General features: G+C 42.5%; 1 protein-coding gene across 15 annotated transcripts; it reads right to left on the minus strand.

Moving 5' to 3' along the window:
- Positions 1-1,539: 1,539 nt before the first annotated feature.
- LOC110508373 (cold-inducible RNA-binding protein B) lies at positions 1,540-9,068 on the minus strand. Of its 15 annotated transcripts, none has more exons than XR_016492902.1 (8): positions 8,936-9,068; positions 8,118-8,227; positions 7,930-8,036; positions 7,569-7,686; positions 7,205-7,373; positions 6,397-6,458; positions 3,889-3,987; positions 1,540-1,861 (listed from the first exon to the last, which is right to left on the minus strand). XR_016492902.1 is itself a non-coding variant. In XM_021588867.3 (7 exons), exons 2-6 carry the CDS (start codon positions 8,215-8,217, stop codon positions 6,398-6,400), a joined length of 555 nt encoding a protein of 184 aa, XP_021444542.2. In that variant the 5' UTR covers positions 8,218-8,227; positions 8,936-9,068; the 3' UTR covers positions 5,187-6,049; position 6,397. The 15 variants fall into 15 exon arrangements, 7 of the variants coding, with proteins under 7 accessions (XP_021444542.2, XP_021444541.2, XP_090081791.1 ...); XR_005040289.2 differs by having other exon boundaries at positions 7,542-7,686; XR_016492901.1 differs by having other exon boundaries at positions 7,521-7,686.
- Positions 9,069-17,635: the final 8,567 nt, after the last annotated feature.

Consider the following 17,635-nt stretch of genomic DNA (forward strand, 5'->3'; position numbering starts at 1 on the left):
ATTTTGTACATAATGTTGCTGCTACCGTCTCTTATGATCGAAAAGAGATTCTGGGCATCAGAACAGCGATTACTCACCTCTAACAGGACAGAGATTTTTTCTTTAATGAGTCTGACGCGAAGGATATACTGCTTTGTCAAGACAAGGCCCAAATCTACAATTAAGATTATCCAATCAACGGGACATTAAAAACTGTAATATCTTATGTTTCACCGACACGTGTCTGAAAGAAGACACGGATAATAAAAAAAAAAAGAGCTGGCTGGCTTCTCCATGCATCGGCAGGACAGAGAGAGCAGCTACGTCTGGTAAGACGAGGGGTCTATTTGTCAATAACTGCTGGTGTGCGATGTCTAATATCAAAGAAGGCTTGAGGTATTGCTCGCATGAGGTAGAATACTTCATGATAATCTATAGACCATGGGTCCCCAGATCCTCAAAAAGTTTTACAGCTTGTCAATTGAGAGCATCCTGGCCGGTTGCATCACCGCCTGGTATGTTAACTGCTCGGCCTCTGACCATAAGGCAGTGCGTACGGCCCAGTACATCACTGGGGCCAAGCTTCCTGAGATTCAGGACCTATATACTACGTGTCAGGCCCCAAAAATTGACTCGTCACCTGTTCTTTCTGCTACCGCACGGCCAAGTCTAGGACCAAAAGGCTCCTTAACAGCCTCTATGCCCAAGCCATAAGACTCCTGAACAATTATTCAAATGGCCACCTGGACTATTTATAGTGTCATTTTTTCCCCTTCACTTTAGGTTAACTATTTCTTGAACTACATTGTTGGTTAAGGGCTTGTAAGTTAACATTTCACAGTAAGGTCTACACCCGTTTTATTTGATGACCTCTAATTTGTGTGATTTCAGGGTGAGACGAGGCCAATGTCGACTGTATAAACCCGACAGTGCTAATACATGGCACCAAAGAAGTGTGCTGTCAGTTTCGGTGGGCAACATTACCTGGTGGGACTAGTTCTTAATTTGAGCCTGATCCTGTTCATCTCTCAGGAACTCAATTTTCCAGGATCCGGTACCTTTCATGACATGACTTTCAGTTTATGCAACATTGTAGCCTATATAGACCAATGTGTGGCCAGAAGTGCACCTATCACATTCTATTATCTCTCCCTGCTGTGATAGACATGAGCATGCAATTAAAAATTCTCCAGGCATCTAAAATGGTGTAGATTTGTATGAAATCAAAGATGTTCCCCATGTGTGCAACTTCTGCAAGTACCGCTTTACACCAGTACGTAAAAGCAATAAGGCATGCAATGCTCTATGGGATCTCTTTCATGCGTTCCGATTCACCAGGTCACCCCAATTTACAAATTAAAACACTGGGCAGGATACATCTTTCCCTATGATAAATGCTCCAGAGTACTGCAACACAATGTCTGAGCTGGGATAACCAAACATTGCTTGCCATCTTTCAGGGGTTTTAACTGATCAATTCTATGTCTAATTGAAAGACTCAAAACAGAAGTTTGACCCCATCTTCTATTTCCTTAGAGAAATAATTTGATAGATAAGCACTTAATGATTTGCACCTTTATTGAAGATACTTGAATTCACAAATACATCATGTACAAATTCATCACATTAAAACTAGTTGAACACATGCACCAACATGTTGCACAGCCATGAAATGTTGAAACTCAAATTAAAACAAGTGCATTTGTTTCTTCTGTAACATGTCAGTATAGCGAAAAGTGTCACCTAAATGAGGTGCAGCTTGTAGGACCTTAATTGTTGATTCGTTGGATTTTTTTATATTTTAATGTACAAAAGTCTTCGGACTAATGCAGATTTCTGACTCCACTTCTGCGTACACGCACGTCAACGCTTTACACTGGACCTGAGACCGAGGAATGAAAGAAACCAATTACAATCAATGTATTGTCAGAGCATTAGAACAGTAGCGGCTTAATGGACACGCTTAAAGGATCAACGTAATATTTTTTGCATTGAAATAAATTTAAAAAATCTTTAATATCTGCAGTAATATTGTTTCAAAAATGTTGCATTCTAATGAAAAATTGCCTTCTAATTGTGCAGCCCTCTGATTTCTCAACCAAAGCTGGTCTGTCTCCATTTATCAAATTGGAAGGCTGCACCATCCCGCTCTTCAGGCATCTCAAGCAAGCATTCAAAAGATATCACTGCCATTTCCTAGTAACCAAAATCCTACATTAGCCTAATTTCAGTTTGACAAAACAAGCGTAAAGAATCATTGTACCATCTAAATTGCTGCAAAATGCTGTCTCTTTTCAATAACAAAAAAGTTGTATGTTCAGCTATTAGAGAAAAACAGAAGACTAAAAAGAGAGTCTCCAATGAGGTTGTGGTGGAAGGGAAGCATCTGAATTCAGTGGTTACAAGTCACCCTAGTTTCCATTAGGAGACTTCATTTTACACTATGCCCCTTTAAAAAAAAGGCAATGTCACCCGTAGACAATTTCTGCCCTTGAGCGGAAATGCTTTAGGTTCCACCTCCGAAGAATGACACAGGCTACTTATACACTGAGCAATAAAACTCAACGTATACATGACCTTTTTGGCCATGATAAACAGTTGAAATATGCAGGAGGAAAGGGTTTTGCCTTGAGTATTCTTTTGCGAAGGAGGAGCCTAAGCTTCCTTCACACAACGGTTAATTAATTGTTAACGACATTCCCCAGACGAACACAAAATTAAACATTCGCAAGATATCTGCACTACCCAGAAGTAAAGTTAAGGCTGGTTCTGGAGCTGGATTTGTCAATCAGATTAGGGAAAACTTTGCAACAGATGGCAAAGTCAAAGATACTGGTTTCCATCTATTTGTTGATATTTCCAAACGTTTTTCATCTTCCATAGTATATAGATTTGATTTATATTGTGCTTTTCTACCAACTGAGGAAAGCACTTACATAGTAAGGGGGAAACTCACCTCATCCACCACCAATGCACGGCAACCATTGTGCCAGAACGCACACCACAGTTATCAGATGAAGGTGAGTGACGCCAATTAGGAATGAGGGGATGATTAGGTGACAATGGAATGGTGGCAGGTTAGGTATTTAACCCTGGGGTCGTGGCTAACACCCCTACTCTTACATTAAGTGTCATGGGACTTTTAATGACCACAAGGGTCATGACAACTGCTGGCTTGCCGCTGGTAAAAGGTGCAAATACAAGTTAGCAACCCCTATTTTTAATTTGTGCCATGGCTCAGGCAGGAGTTTCACATCGTATGGTAGAATCCTGGCAGGCTTTGGCACAGCCAACCTATGCTGATGGTTCTCACAGGGGAAGTGGAATGAGATGCTATAATGACTGCTCATGCACATCGCAAATTACATGTAACATCCTGAGCACGTCGGACCTGAGATGCCAATACAAATCTAACAGCACAACAAGTTACAAATTCCTTGAATTTTTTTTGCAGATGCCTGTTCATTGTAGGATAGACGTGTGGTTTAGCTGCACCAAAGCCGTGAATCGCATAGTGAAGCAAAACCATTTGTCTTGGGGACACATGGGGAGCAGCAGCATTGTAAAATGCAGTCAAATCATAAATTGTTCATTTTCAGGTCAAAAATAATAGCAGGGCAAAAACATGTTTGCAACCCTTTATTTTAATTTGCTCCATGGCTCAGGCAACCAAGTGTAGGCTATGAAAAAAAATCTGTTTGGATTAGTCAAAGAATTGAAGGCGTTTCTTTCTGATTAATAAACAACGCCATGCTGGTGAGTGGTAATATTCAAATACAACCCAGCCCTGAAAATAAAGACCAAAGTACTAGCACATATCAAATAGTAAAGCACGGCATTGCCAACAGAAAATTATTTTCCGCTCATGGGCCTTTAAAAATCAAGACTTTACAGGAACAAGAGACAAACCTGAAAAATGTAGCTGCAGCAGTAACTGCAACTCCAGCTCACCACCATCTGTCACATGGAGAGTTCAGGACAGGTTAGTCTCCAGAGGGTAAATTCATCCTAACGAGAAGACATTCAAGAGATTAGAACAGAAGCTCACACCAATACTTTAGCAAGCAGTCGTTTCATAACATGTTCATCTACCCAGACTTAACACAATGCTTAGAACCACACTATAAAAACAGGGGGGGGGGGGGGGTTGTTAAAAATCAGGCCTGAAGGAGGGGACAATTGAGCCAGTTGAGGTAATTTCTGAAGGACATGATGCAAAAGTAATTGGACTGAGGCCAGGTGAATGGTAATTTTGCTAAGGCACATTTGAAAAGGGGGGGACAGTTTTCTATGTGGATTTAAGAGTGTAGAGTTGTGAAATTCAGAAGTGGCCAAGGAACATTGGACTGTGGCAATCTTTGCAGCAGAGGGGGACAATGGATAACATATTTCTGGAAATAATGAGAACTCAGTTTGAAGGATGTGAGCAGGAGAGCAAAAGGAGATTACCTCACGTGAACTGGCCTATCGATTCTCCACAAATGAACTAGGCAAGAGAGCAGCTTTCACTTCTGACGAGCACTTGTTGGTAGGCGCAACACTTCATTCTCCAAGGACTTGTAGGCATTTTCTGTAGCTGAGCAATGGAGCATTAACAGGACCACCACCTACTTCCCACTATTAGGCCCCACTTAAGTCATGGAAGATTAGTCAACCCAAGAGGTTGAAATGTACCCCTCAATTGTCATATGCATGTCTTAGCACTGTTTGACAAACTTGTTAAACAAAGTCATACTGAACTGCCAATTTGGAAACTGCCATTGACTACAACTAGAGGATTATATGACCATTTACCAACCACTGCTGTGCCCTGCGGTGGCAAGCCAGCAGAAAATGAGAACAATACTTCAGTGAAATTTTGCTTTGAGGAAACTGGAAAAGTGCATTGACTATACTTTACCAGTACCCCACTCACTGTTAACCACTTAAAGGCAAACACCACACTTGAGTCAGTGGCAACATAAGCCACCAGAGAAGCATCACTTAAGTAGGCCAAAGACTAGACAAATACTGGAACCATGTCACTTCCTATGAATCTCTGTAAAATTTCAAAGTTCTTGTTCTCACTTTTGGGAAGTTTAAACCATAGAAATTAGCTCTAAAGCCCCACATAAGGGAAACAAGCCAACGCTATGAAGATAAACTATTATAATCACTGACAATAAACCAGCCAATTCCCCCATAAGCATGTTCAAGGCACAAGAAAGTATTTTCAACAAATCGTTTTAATAGGCTCCATGAAGCCAAAATTGACAAAATAATCTTCAATGTTGATGATACAAAGAACAGAAAGTACAAAATCGTTCCCAGGTGGAATACTATTGGGCAAGAGCAGTAACATTGATGTTGATCTTTGTGTTCAGTCCATTATAACAAGCACATTTAAAATGCAGGCATTGAGCAGAGCAAAATAACAAAATACCGTGAGCAGACTGAGCATGCTGCAATTTGCAACTTCATGAACAGTTTTACCAGTCTGAAAGGAATTCACTCTTTTTGGAAACTGAACATACAGGACCCTCAGCTATTTTAAGAACCTCAATTGTATAGATAAAGGTTGTCAAAGGAATCATTTTATTTCTCGCTCAGTTTAAAACTTGGCAGGAGGTAGGTCGGACATTGTCGTTTAAAACAAAGGAAAACAGGAAGGTAAACAAGCCTCGTTGGTATCCACAATACTAATATCAAGGATTTAAATGGAGATGTCAGTGCTGATAGGGACAGGGAGTAGAATGTAAAGAACAGTGGGCGTTTATATACAAACAGCCATGTGAAGCAACGTTTTGGTTTTTACAGCACCAACAAGTCAGACATTATGCTTTATCAATTGAACTAAATGCCATAAGAGCAAATTGAGATGCATCCTTTAGAGATCATTAACTTTTTAAACATGGTTTGTAAATTAATGGCCAAAACTCATGGCTAAATTTAAAGACGCTCGAGCTACTTAAACACAGAATAGGACTACAAAAATCAGGTCAACATGTGGACAAATTTCTTGAGGAGCTTTTTAAATACAGCCAGCCAAGGGATGATCTTGAATCAGGGGTGGATTTTTACTCGTGTGCAGCTGAGGACAAGAATTGGGCACACAGGTAAAGACACTGAGTTTAGGAAACAAGTTTCACGAACATTTGAGCTTGATAACATCCCCACGTACCCACTAAACCAGGGTTCTCCAAACAATATTCCTAGAGAGCTACCCCCTGTAGGATCACTCCAACCACTTGTAACTAACCCGATTCAGCCAGCTAAGTATTAGAATCAGGTGTGCTAGATTAGGGTTGGAGCAGAACTAGATCTCATCCTAAACTATTCAGCCGCAACCTAGTAAAAGGTTCAAGTCCAGAACCTTGGAATGAGGAAGTGGCCTAACGCAGGCTAGGCCTATGAAGAAACAAATACATTAGCACATACCTTAACTGTCGTAGCTGTCTCTATAGGAACCCCCAGAGCGGTCCCCATAGCCTCCCTGGCCCCTAACATTGGAAGGGAAAAAATATAGGTAAGGTCCCTGCTCATTAGTGCTTTGGGGTCAGTTTGGTTCCAGCACAATTGTTAATAAATAATTACTGTTTGAATTATTTTCAACATGAAATGTCATTAGCATAAAAAAAAGAAATTCCAGTCAAATATTCAATTGCCAAAACATTCCAGTGTTTGGCAGGTTCACATTGTCTAGACAATAGAAATAAAGTTACTATGAAATAAGATAGGTGTATATTACATAGTTTGATGACTTAATTTCCCAATCCTTAAAATCCAGTCTCTGCTCCCCCTCATGTGTGCATCCAACCTACCATGCAGGCATAAAGTGTAGGCCTATCCGTCCAGAGAGCTGTACACAATTACGTGATTATCATGTTCATGCCCACATTGGGCTTATTTTTGGGCAGATTTTAGCAGGTGTGAAACCTCTTAAACCCCCTCTGCCGAGATGGGGGGTAAAAATGTAAAAAGCCAGTCGAGCAGTCTTTCTGGTTAATTACCACGCCTCTACGCTGTACCAAGCTGAAAACCTCAACTCCCTTCAACCCAGCATCCCCCAGTTCTTGACATCAAGAACTGTGGGGGAAAAGGGGCACGTTGGGCTCAAACACCTGAGCTAAATGGAATTTATAACATCAGTTAATCATTCACCACTACAGTTCATTGTAAAGGATGCAAGAGGGGAATGTCCACAAACACCAATTTAGGAAATGTGTAATCAGACGTGTCGCCTCACCTATTGTCTCTGTATCCTCCGCCACCAGAAGAGTACCCTCCGCCACCGCCGCTCCTGTATCCACCGCCACCCCCGTAACTCCGGTCTCCACCCCCATAGCTGCGGTCTCCTCCACCACCATAGCTCCTCTCACCATATCCCCTGTCACCGCCACCATATCCTCCACCACCTGGGAACAAACACCACGAGACTTCAAAAACAAACTCACGGCTAAAGCAAACTCACACTGAAATGTAACTACGGCTAAGAGGGAGGGCAAGACAAAACGCTAATGGATGATGGGGAGCACACCATCTTGCAGATTGCCTGCCCATACCTCGCGAGTAAACTCGCCCACCTCTTCCTCTCCCCCCTCCATAGCCACCTCCACCACCATATCCGCCACCGCCTCTGGAACCTCTGAATCCACCGCCACCTCCACCTCCTGAGCGACCGCCACCCTTGCCGGCTTCATCCACACGAATGGTTCTGCCATCGACAGACTGCAAGAGACAGGAGAGTTACTCAGCATAGGCCATAAACATGTGACTTTTCATAATGGGATAAGGCGTTAACAGGATTAATAAATTACCTGGCTAACGTCGATATGATAAAACCAGAAATAACTTTATGGTTCATTAAGCTACACCTAGATGTATTCTTAGTAAGCTAGTCAGTTATGTCATTAAGGTTATTAAAACAAAAGCAACTCCGATAATTGGTAAATATAAGTGATAGCGATATACCTTGCCGTTCATTCCCTCCAATGCGTCCTTCGCATCCTCGGCATTATCGTACTTTACGAAGCCGAATCCACGAGACCTTCCCGTTTCTTTGTCCCTGATGACATCAACTGTGCGAGAGAAACATAAATTAATATTTCTGGAAGTAGCCAGCGATCACTTAGCAAATGAAATAAATGTCTAGAACGCACCTTTTGCGATGTTTCCATACTTGGCGAAAGCTTCCGCCAGAGACTCCTCTGTGGTGTCGAAGCTCAGGCCTCCGACGAAAAGTTTTCCTTCGTCGGACATGATTCTTTGTCTGCAAGGGATCAATCCGGGTCAAGTAAAAAAAAACTACTTTTTACATTGTGATACTTGCAGCTAGGAGTTGTAAACGTAGGTCACGCCGTGTGCGGGAGCTGTTGTCCGACATATTGCGCACAGAATTAGCCAGATAGTTGGCCTACCGCTAGCTAAGGTGCTGTAGTTGGCTAGCTGCACATAGTAAATCCAATTCAGGCAAATAACCATTTCAATGTTATTTGATATAACGTGTTACGGTTTGGACAACAGACTGAGCCCACTAAATGAGTCTGGCTAAATGCGTGTTGGGGGAAAAAGCAGGCCAAGAATGTAAGCGCCATTTTGCACCACGTTGGCCTGCTTCGCCACTTGGTGCTAAGCTAACAGGCTAAAGGCGGATGCAATCTTTACAATGAAGTTGATCACTAGCGTAGTTAAATACGGTTCATTATATATTTGCAAGAGTGAAACCCCCGTCGTGTGTTTAACAGATGTTAATATAGCCCGTATAAATGTTCACAGGTTAAGTAAACTGGCAAATTGGTGCGTGTGAAGAATAGCTACTACAGCTAATGTTAGATAACAGCTAAAGCCGCATTCCAACCATGTTTATTCACAATAACTCAAGTCTAGTCATTTACACATTAACTACTACTTAGAATACTTAAATAATAATATGACGAAATTGTGTAGTCAGATAAACACGACCTTGTATAAAATGTACCTTTGACAGACCGAGTGCGAAGAGCTGGTGCTTGAAGAGGCTCGTCGTCGCAAGATAAATGGAAGGTGGTGCTCTGTGGAGAGTGCTGGCTAAATAGGAGGAGGGCGTGATCTCGTCTTATTTGAATATGGACACGTCTTTTTGGCGGTAACATTCTGTTGGAAATGTCCTGATCAAACGAATTGATCAAATTATAACAGCTATTCAATAATATATGAGTTTGCTATTTATCAATTAAGCAGACACTAGTTTTATTTAGGCAACATTTCAAAACATTTGTATTGGAAGTGGAAAAGAGACAAATAATGATAATTGTGTCCATGTATCTATCCCACAGTCCACTTTTTCTGCAAGCATGGCACTCTTTCTGCATATGACACTTAAAATTGTAAACATTCAACATTGGCCATGCTGTCAATCCAGCATGATTTCGGCCGCGCACAAAACAACTGTTAACTCTGGAACTGGGAAATCTGACTTCAGTGAGTTCAAGACTGGGAACTCGGGGAAAAAACGAGTTCCGACTGGGAAAATAAGTTTTGAACGGTCATTGAACTTGGAATTGTAAGTCGGTAACTCAGGCCTCTTTCTAGAGCTACGACGTGAAGATTACTGACATCATCATGATTCAACCTTGTTTCTTTCAGAGTTCGAAGTTGTCTTGATAGCACCATAAATCCAGATAATTACTGACTTTGATGACAAAGTGTGATGACAAAATCTGCCCACGAAGGACCTCCGTGCCACCTCCTGTTCAAGTGAGCACAGCACAACAGGTGAGTCCAAAAGTGTCTTGTATGTTGCTGCATAAATTATGTAATATGCCAGGGAGATGTGTATACTGTAGATTAGAAAGTAATACTAAGTGTATATTGTGTAGTAAGCTGTTTGTAGCCTATTCCCTCTTAATTTCACCTACTGTTCTGACTTGGTGATGCACATGTAGCCTATAACCTGTTTTAGAGAAATGTAATCATTGAATATTGTAAGAGTTTTCATTGTCTGCTTATTATATGCCTCCTTTATTCATTCTATGGTTATGACTTGGTGTACAGGGAGAATTCTGTCACTGTACATTTCAAAGGTGCTGAACAAATAGTGATATTGACTACGTCCGTCCTAGCTCGCTCATTAATGTTTTTATTTGAAATTACATGTTGCCTCGTATTCGCTTGTTGTTCCCTTATGTTATAGTTTGTACATCTCAATTGTCAGTATGAAATCACATTTGCAAGTTAGCTGATATGGCTATGTTTTTTAAAGGCAGTAAATGAGGCTGCCAGACCAGGCTCCCCTGATAGCCAGGTGTTGCAGTGGTAAGGTGTTGGAACTGCTGTTGGGACTCTGCTGATGTAGGTCCTAACAGTTTGTGGGCTTCGTTTGTCACCGTTATAGTGCAATTAATGTATTGTTTTTATTTCACCTTTATTTAACCAGGTAGGCTAGTTGAGAACAAGTTCTCATTTGCAACTGCGACCTGGCCAAGATAAAGCATAGCAGTGTGAACACAAAACAACACAGAGTTACACATGGAGTAAACAATAAACAAGTCAATAACATAGTAGAAAAAAATAATCTATATACATTGTGTGCAAAAGACAGGAGGAGGTAGGCAATAAATAGGCCATATGAGTGAATAGTTACAATTTAGCAGATTAACACTGGAGTGATAAATGATCAGATGAACATGTGCAGGTAGAGATACTGGTGTGCAAAAGAGCAGAAAAGTAAATAAAATAAATAAAAAAAACAGTATGGGATGAGGTATGTAAATTGGGTGTGCTATAGTGTTAGTGTAGTGCCTTTGCTTGCATGCATCCCAAATTAGTTTCCTTTGTTTGCCCCACCAACATTTACATGCTAAAAATGCAACTGGGAGAGATACGTTGGTTTTGTTTGGAAGTGTGAAAGGTTCTACGCTCCACCAGGGAAGGTTGGTCCCTTCAGGTTCATGACTGTACTTTGGATACGTGTCCCTACAGGGGTGACAGTCGGTTGTTGGTGAAACATCTACCCCTCCCATCTAGAACAACATTGAAGGGACCATCCCCCACATCACTGAATACAATGTGAGACAAACTGGGGTGGATGGCTGTCCCATTCACAGTCAACTCTTGATTGTGTGAATGGAAATGAGACAATTCTGTCCATGTGGCCAAGATATCGGCATTTACATTAACAACAAAACCTCTACAGAATATACAGTAAATGTAAAGCTGTCAAAATCATCAATTACAAAGCAGGTCCTGAAATGTTGAAGTATTTAAATCTATTTTAATTATCTATCGAATCCTTTCCATGTGGAATTTTTCCATTCCTTTCTCTTTACACAAAGTACATGATCAAAGTGTTCCTCTCAATACCCCAAATAGTGCAACAGGGCCATCTGCTGGCAGACAGTATGAAAAGATGGAATTTTCTTGGTCATTAGACGTCCTCAACCTTTCTTTATCTTCCTCCTCCCTCCCCCTTCCTGTATGGCTTCTAGTTTTACACATACATTTTCTTTTTTAATTCTCTGTTATAACATAATAACATTGAATTTAAAATAATTGCCAAATGTTATCCTCACCCATCCGAATTAGCTATTTGATGAGGAAACGGTTTACTGAGACCAGAAGAGCAATGAGATACAATATAAATACTCTATTTCATGTGGCTGAGGGACAAACAAATACCAACTCAATCATTTTGAGTCAATGGTGTGATGATAAAGTAAGCAATCCTGATGGAAATCTGCTTCCATATTTATAAAGTGTCTCAGAGTAGAAGTGCTGATCTAGGATCAGGTCCCCGCTGTTCATATAATTTTATTCTGGATCAGTATATTATGAATACTGGTCTAGATTGTTCAAATCTATCCAGAGACATTAAATGCATCACAAACATATCCACTGTTTATTGAATCAAATATAAAATCTAAATCTAATTTTATTTGTCACATGCTTCGTAGACAGCAGGTGTAGACTAACAGTGGGGTATTGTCGCTATCCAGCCAGACTCTTCAGCCATCAGACATCATCGCAGGGAGGTAACCCAAGTTCATCGTGCAACAACCAAAGGATCAAGGTAAAACCCCAACCTTCCTTCAGCATCCAGATGTAGAGGGCTGCCCATAGAACGCCCTGGGGACTAGGTCACAGTGCTCAAGCTCTAGAGACTCTAGGTAATCAAACCTGACATCAGCTAGTGCTGAAGCTGCCATGTCACAACGCATGAGTTCCACGCATTCAAGTCACTCTAACCTGCCATCAACTAATGCTGCAGCCACTAAGGCTTGTCCTAATGCAGAGGCGGCACACGCACTGGCTTCTTATACTGTACGTGAAGAGGATATCATTAGAGAACAAGCCTACATAGAAGAAGAGCAGCAAAGGCTTACGGCTGAAGCAGCTGCCCTGGCAGCTAGAAGGAAAGCAGGGGTAAACGTCCATTTGCATGTTCTCAAACAGGAGAAAGCTGCTAGTGCAGCCATAGCAGAAGCTGAGGTTCTGGAAGCAGCCGCCGAAGATGAAAACATGGAGTCACATCGTCTGATAGAAACACAGATGACACCTCTCAGCACAGCTCAATGGATCAGTGAGTATGTACAATCGCACACAACCATGTACACTGTTCCATCTCATCATGACCCAAGGTCATTGGAGGTCCATTCAGCAGTGGTCAACGTTTATACAGCCAGATGCTACAAAACTGAACCAGTCCTCCGATTTGGCAAACAAAGTGGTCATGAGCACAGAGGTCTACCTGTCAGTCCTTCAGGTAACCAGCAGAACTGCAACATATTCACCCCTCTCCAGAACACCATTAAAAGCTACAGAAGAGAGATCATGTCTGTAGGAGAACAACTCCACAACATTGGGCCGTCCAACCAAGCTCACCTGCCGTCTCCTCAGCCACAACCACGGCCTGTAACTGCCTTCAGAGAGGATCCACCTGATTCATCAGGAGCTACAGATGTAACGAAATACCTGATACGTCGTGAAATGGTGAGTTCCGGCCTACTGAAGTTTGATGACCATCCAGAAAACTACTGGGCCTGGAAATCATCCTTTCTTAGCAACACCCAATATCTAAATCTGACAGCCAGAGAAGAGCTGGACCTACTCTCCAAATAGCTTGGACCCGAGTCATCTGAGCAGGCCGAGAGGATCAGATCGGTGCACGTCCACAACGCAACAGCAGGGCTGGCGGTGGTATGGCAGAGACTTGAAGACTTTCCGAATAAGTGCTTCTAGAGCTGGAGGCAGCTAAAGCTGGTGGACACGTGCCAGGTCTCTCGTATCTGGACGCATCTTGCGGTGTCAATCCAATCATAGAGAAGCTTCCCTACAGCCTACAAGAAAGATGGATCTCACAAGCGTCAAAATACAAGGAAATCATCGGGTTGAATTCCCACCGTTCTCCTTCTTCGCCAGTCTTATTGTCAACCAAGCGAGGACCCGCAACGATCCAAGCTTCACCTTCCTAAACACAGTAGGTTAAAGATCCACAAAGACTGAAAAATCACCAGAGAAGCACAACAGAGAACACAGAACTCCAGTGTCCGTACAGAAGACAGGCGTTTCATCCGTCTAAAGCTAACCAGGCTCATCCCTCAGGAAAGACATTTGAGGACCTAAAATAGCAGAGTTCATTAGACAACAAGCCTCACCCTCTGAGAAAATGCTGCAGCTTCAGGAGCAAGACACTTCACATAACAACCTTGACCACTGCTATCAAGGTGTCCCAAGAATTAGACAATACCTTCACATAACAACCCTGACCACTGCTATCTAGGTGTCCCAAGAATTAGACAATACCTTCACATAACAACCCTGACCACTGCTATCAAGGTGTCCCAAGAATTAGACAATACCTTCACATAACAACCCTGACCACTGCTATCAAGGTGTCCCAATAATTAGACAATGCCTTCACATAACAACCCTGACCACTGCTATCAAGGTGTCCCAATAATTAGACAATGCCTTCACATAACAACACTGACCACTGCTATCAAGGTGTCCCAATAATTAGACAATACCTTCACATAACAACCCTGACCACTGCTAACAAGGTGTCCCAAGAATTAGACAATACCTTCACATAACAACCCTGACCACTGCTATCAAGGTGTCCCAAGAATTAGACAATGCCTTCACATAACAACCCTGACCACTGCTATCAAGGTGTCCCAAGAATTAGACAATACCTTCACATAACAACCCTGACCACTGCTATCAAGGTGTCCCAATAATTAGACAATGCCTTCACATAACAACCCTGACCACTGCTATCAAGGTGTCCCAATAATTAGACAATGCCTTCACATAACAACACTGACCACTGCTATCAAGGTGTCCCAATAATTAGACAATACCTTCACATAACAACCCTGACCACTGCTAACAAGGTGTCCCAAGAATTAGACAATACCTTCACATAACAACCCTGACCACTGCTATCAAGGTGTCCCAATAATTAGACAATACCTTCACATAACAACCCTGACCACTGCTAACAAGGTGTCCCAAGAATTAGACAATACCTTCACACAACAACCTGACCGGATTTACAGATCCTATGTCCACATTTTTATGTCGAGATAGTAGGCCTCAATATGCACAAATAAGTAAAAAAATGTTTTTTATGAATTGCCAACTTTTGGTACAACTGTTTATTAGAAACAATAAATACATAGCAAAATCAGGAGCCCATGTTGTATTATAACCATATAGAGTTACAGTTTGTGTCTGAGCTGCTGTCTTGCTGTAATCGGGATATTTCCAACAAACCTTTACTTGGTGATACTTTCTTCGTTATTGGTTCGAAAGGTTCCAGTGTATGTAGGAAATGCCTGGAGTAGCGCACTTCTGTGTCTAGTTGCAAGTGGAACTAAAAAAAAAGAGAGAATATTCAGAAAATTATTATATCCACGATTTGCATAGATTGAGAAACGCCTCTTGCACGTGTATAGATCTTTGTTTTGGACGCACTGTGTGACATGCTGTCAGCCACGTCGCATAGAAACGACTAGTTCCTGCAAAGATGTTGGGAAATGCAAGATGTCTGGCAGCTAAAATCAGGAGGCCACCTCTCACTCTGTGCAAAAAGTGGATTTAATATCTTTCTGAATATTCTCAGATTTTTTGGAGTACCACTGGCAACTGGACACGGACGTTTCTTCCAAATCAAGAACAAAGAAAGTATCGGCAAGAAAAATGTCTTTCACTACCTCTGCTGTAACGGGTATGGAAGTACAGAGTACATTATTTCATACCCCATTACAAACTGTAGCTGGTTCAATTAGTGGTCTGAAGGGGAGACAGGCTTTTTGTCAACCAGGACCCCTTCTCCACTGGAGACCACAGCATTCTGTATAGTCTTCCTCTGAGCAGCAGCAACATCTCTCCCTGAAAAACACCACGGAAACAGATAAGAACAGAACCTGGGTCATGTTCACAATAACATCTGAACGTAGAAGTGTTGATCTCGGATCAGTTGTCTGTTAAATCATAACGATTAAGATTATGGACAGGGAGGATCTGATTGGAGATCAGCACTCCTACTCTGAGACACTTTAAATATGGGCCATGGTGCCCAAGCAAGGCCTTTATAAAGGGAGAACCACTACCTACTTTGCCTGTTGCATTTCGGTTCACAGGAGACCCCTGGAGTAGGGTAGCACACAGATGTACTACAGTGGATGAAAATCTGTAAAAAGAGTACAGAATAAAAGAAGTTTGTGAAAAGTAAATAGTATAATGAAGTTTCTATTATAAAAAAGCCAGCCAATTACCAAATCTTTCTGGGGAGACAGAGTGTGATCCACAAAGGTGAACATCGAGGGTGAAACGTTTGAAGTGGTTGGGGTACAGGAAGTCAGAGGAACGTTCCACAGGGACCATGTTGGTCAGGTAATTATCATTCTGGTAGGAACATCTGGAAAGAAAGGGGAGTAATAGAAACTTCATGTTGCAAAATGTCATACAACCCTTCCAGTCCAAAGCACTTTCCATGCAAGCCTCAATAAAAAATAAATAGTGGTACATGATACCTTTGATGTCACATAACGAAGAGATCTCAAACATATTGTTCAAAATACATACAGTATTAGTAAAAAGAGCAAGTCCTATAATCAGGGAGCAGCAAGCGTGGAAATCAGGTGGATAGTACTGAAGTTACTCTTCAATGATGAGATCCCACCTGTACTTTACATATCTGATCTGGAGTTTTGGTTACTGCTGGCCTCTGGGGCTCTGGCCTCTGGGAAGTCTGCAGCTGTGGCCTCTGGATCACTGGCCTCTGATGAGTCTGCAGCTGTGGCCCATGTGGCTCTTGCCTCTGGGTCTCTTGTCTCTGGGGGGTCTGCTGCTGTGGCCACTGGGGCTCTGGTCTCTGGGGAGTCTGCAGCTGTAGCCACTGGGGCTCTGGTCTCTGATGAGTCTGCAGCTGTGGCCACTGGGGCTCTGGCCTCTGATGAGTCTTCAGCTGTGGGCACTGGGGCTCTGGTCTCTGATGAGTCTGCAGCTGTGGGCACTGGGTCTCTGGTCTCTGATGAGTCTGCAGCTGTGGGCACTGGAGCTCTGGTCTCTGATGAGTCTGCAGCTGTGGGCACTGGGGCTCTTGTCTCTGATGAGTCTGCAGCTGTGGGCACTGGAGCTCTGGTCTCTGATGAGTCTGCAGCTGTGGCCACTGGGGCTCTGGTCTCTGATGAGTCTGCAGCTGTGGCCACTGGGGCTCTGGTCTCTGATGAGTCTGCAGCTGTGGGCACTGGGGCTCTGGTCTCTGATGAGTCTGCAGCTGTGGGCACTGGGTCTCTGGTCTCTGATGAGTCTGCAGCTGTGGGCACTGGAGCTCTGGTCTCTGATGAGTCTGCAGCTGTGGCCACTGGGGATCTGGTCTCTGATGAGTCTGCAGCTGTGGCCACTGGGGCTCTGGTCTCTGATGAGTCTGCAGCTGTGGCCCATGTGGCTCTTGCCTCTGGGGAGTCTGCAGTTGTGGCCACTGGGGCTGCCTAGGCGTAGAGTCTGTAATTTGGGGTTGGGGGTTGTTGTATGGAGGAAACCTCCAGTTAGGATGTGCATCAGCATAACATGCAAACACTACCAACAACACAAACCTAAAGGAACACCAACTCACTGCCGTACCTGTTAAAAAATATAAGCTATTCTCATTCAGACACAATACTGCCTATACTGCCTAATACAGATTTATACCTGATTGAGAATGATAGAATGCAAGAAACTGCCTCCTGTAATCAAAATCAATCCCTTTCCAACCCTGTGCAATGAAATAATCTGCACCTTATTGTCTAGAGTCCGTGGATTTATCCTGAAATAACCCCTAGTAGTCTCAGTGGATACAAAACACAATACAAGTTGCAAAAATAGATTTCCACAAAGGAGCAAAATCAGCTTCAGTGGATATTTGTTTCCCAGCCTGTATTAGAAAGAACACAGCTTTCACAGCCTGAGAGGTACGGTTTAATAGATCACTATGTGTGTACATGTGTCCTCAGTCCTAGGACCTTCAGCGATGAGCTGATGCCGATTACTATCATCAGTGAACGAGACAAATGTGGAATCATTCCAAATACTCAGTCGACACCTTGAGTCTATGCCTGTAGACTAAATAATATGTGAATCATGTGGGTTACAGAGACTCTGAATATGTTATGCATTATGTCAATCACACACAATCTAAATACAGTATTTC

The sequence above is a fragment of the Oncorhynchus mykiss genome, chromosome 28, assembly GCF_057628025.1.
Source record: "Oncorhynchus mykiss isolate SJ-2025 chromosome 28, ASM5762802v1, whole genome shotgun sequence".
Taxonomy (NCBI): domain Eukaryota; kingdom Metazoa; phylum Chordata; class Actinopteri; order Salmoniformes; family Salmonidae; genus Oncorhynchus; species Oncorhynchus mykiss.

What these genes read in the sequence shown, in the direction of transcription:
- LOC110508373 (XM_090225665.1), bottom strand. Translation starts at nt 8,217, where the DNA reads ATGTCCGACGAAGGAAAACTTTTCGTCGGAGGCCTGAGCTTCGACACC. An exon ending in TGGAGGGAATGAACGGCAAG is followed by an intron (nt 7,687 to 7,929) that starts GTATATCGCTAT and finishes TGTCTCTTGCAG; the next exon opens with TCTGTCGATGGCAGAACCAT. An exon ending in GGAGGATACAGAGACAATAG is followed by an intron (nt 6,459 to 7,204) that starts GTGAGGCGACAC and finishes TTCCAATGTTAG; the next exon opens with GGGCCAGGGAGGCTATGGGG.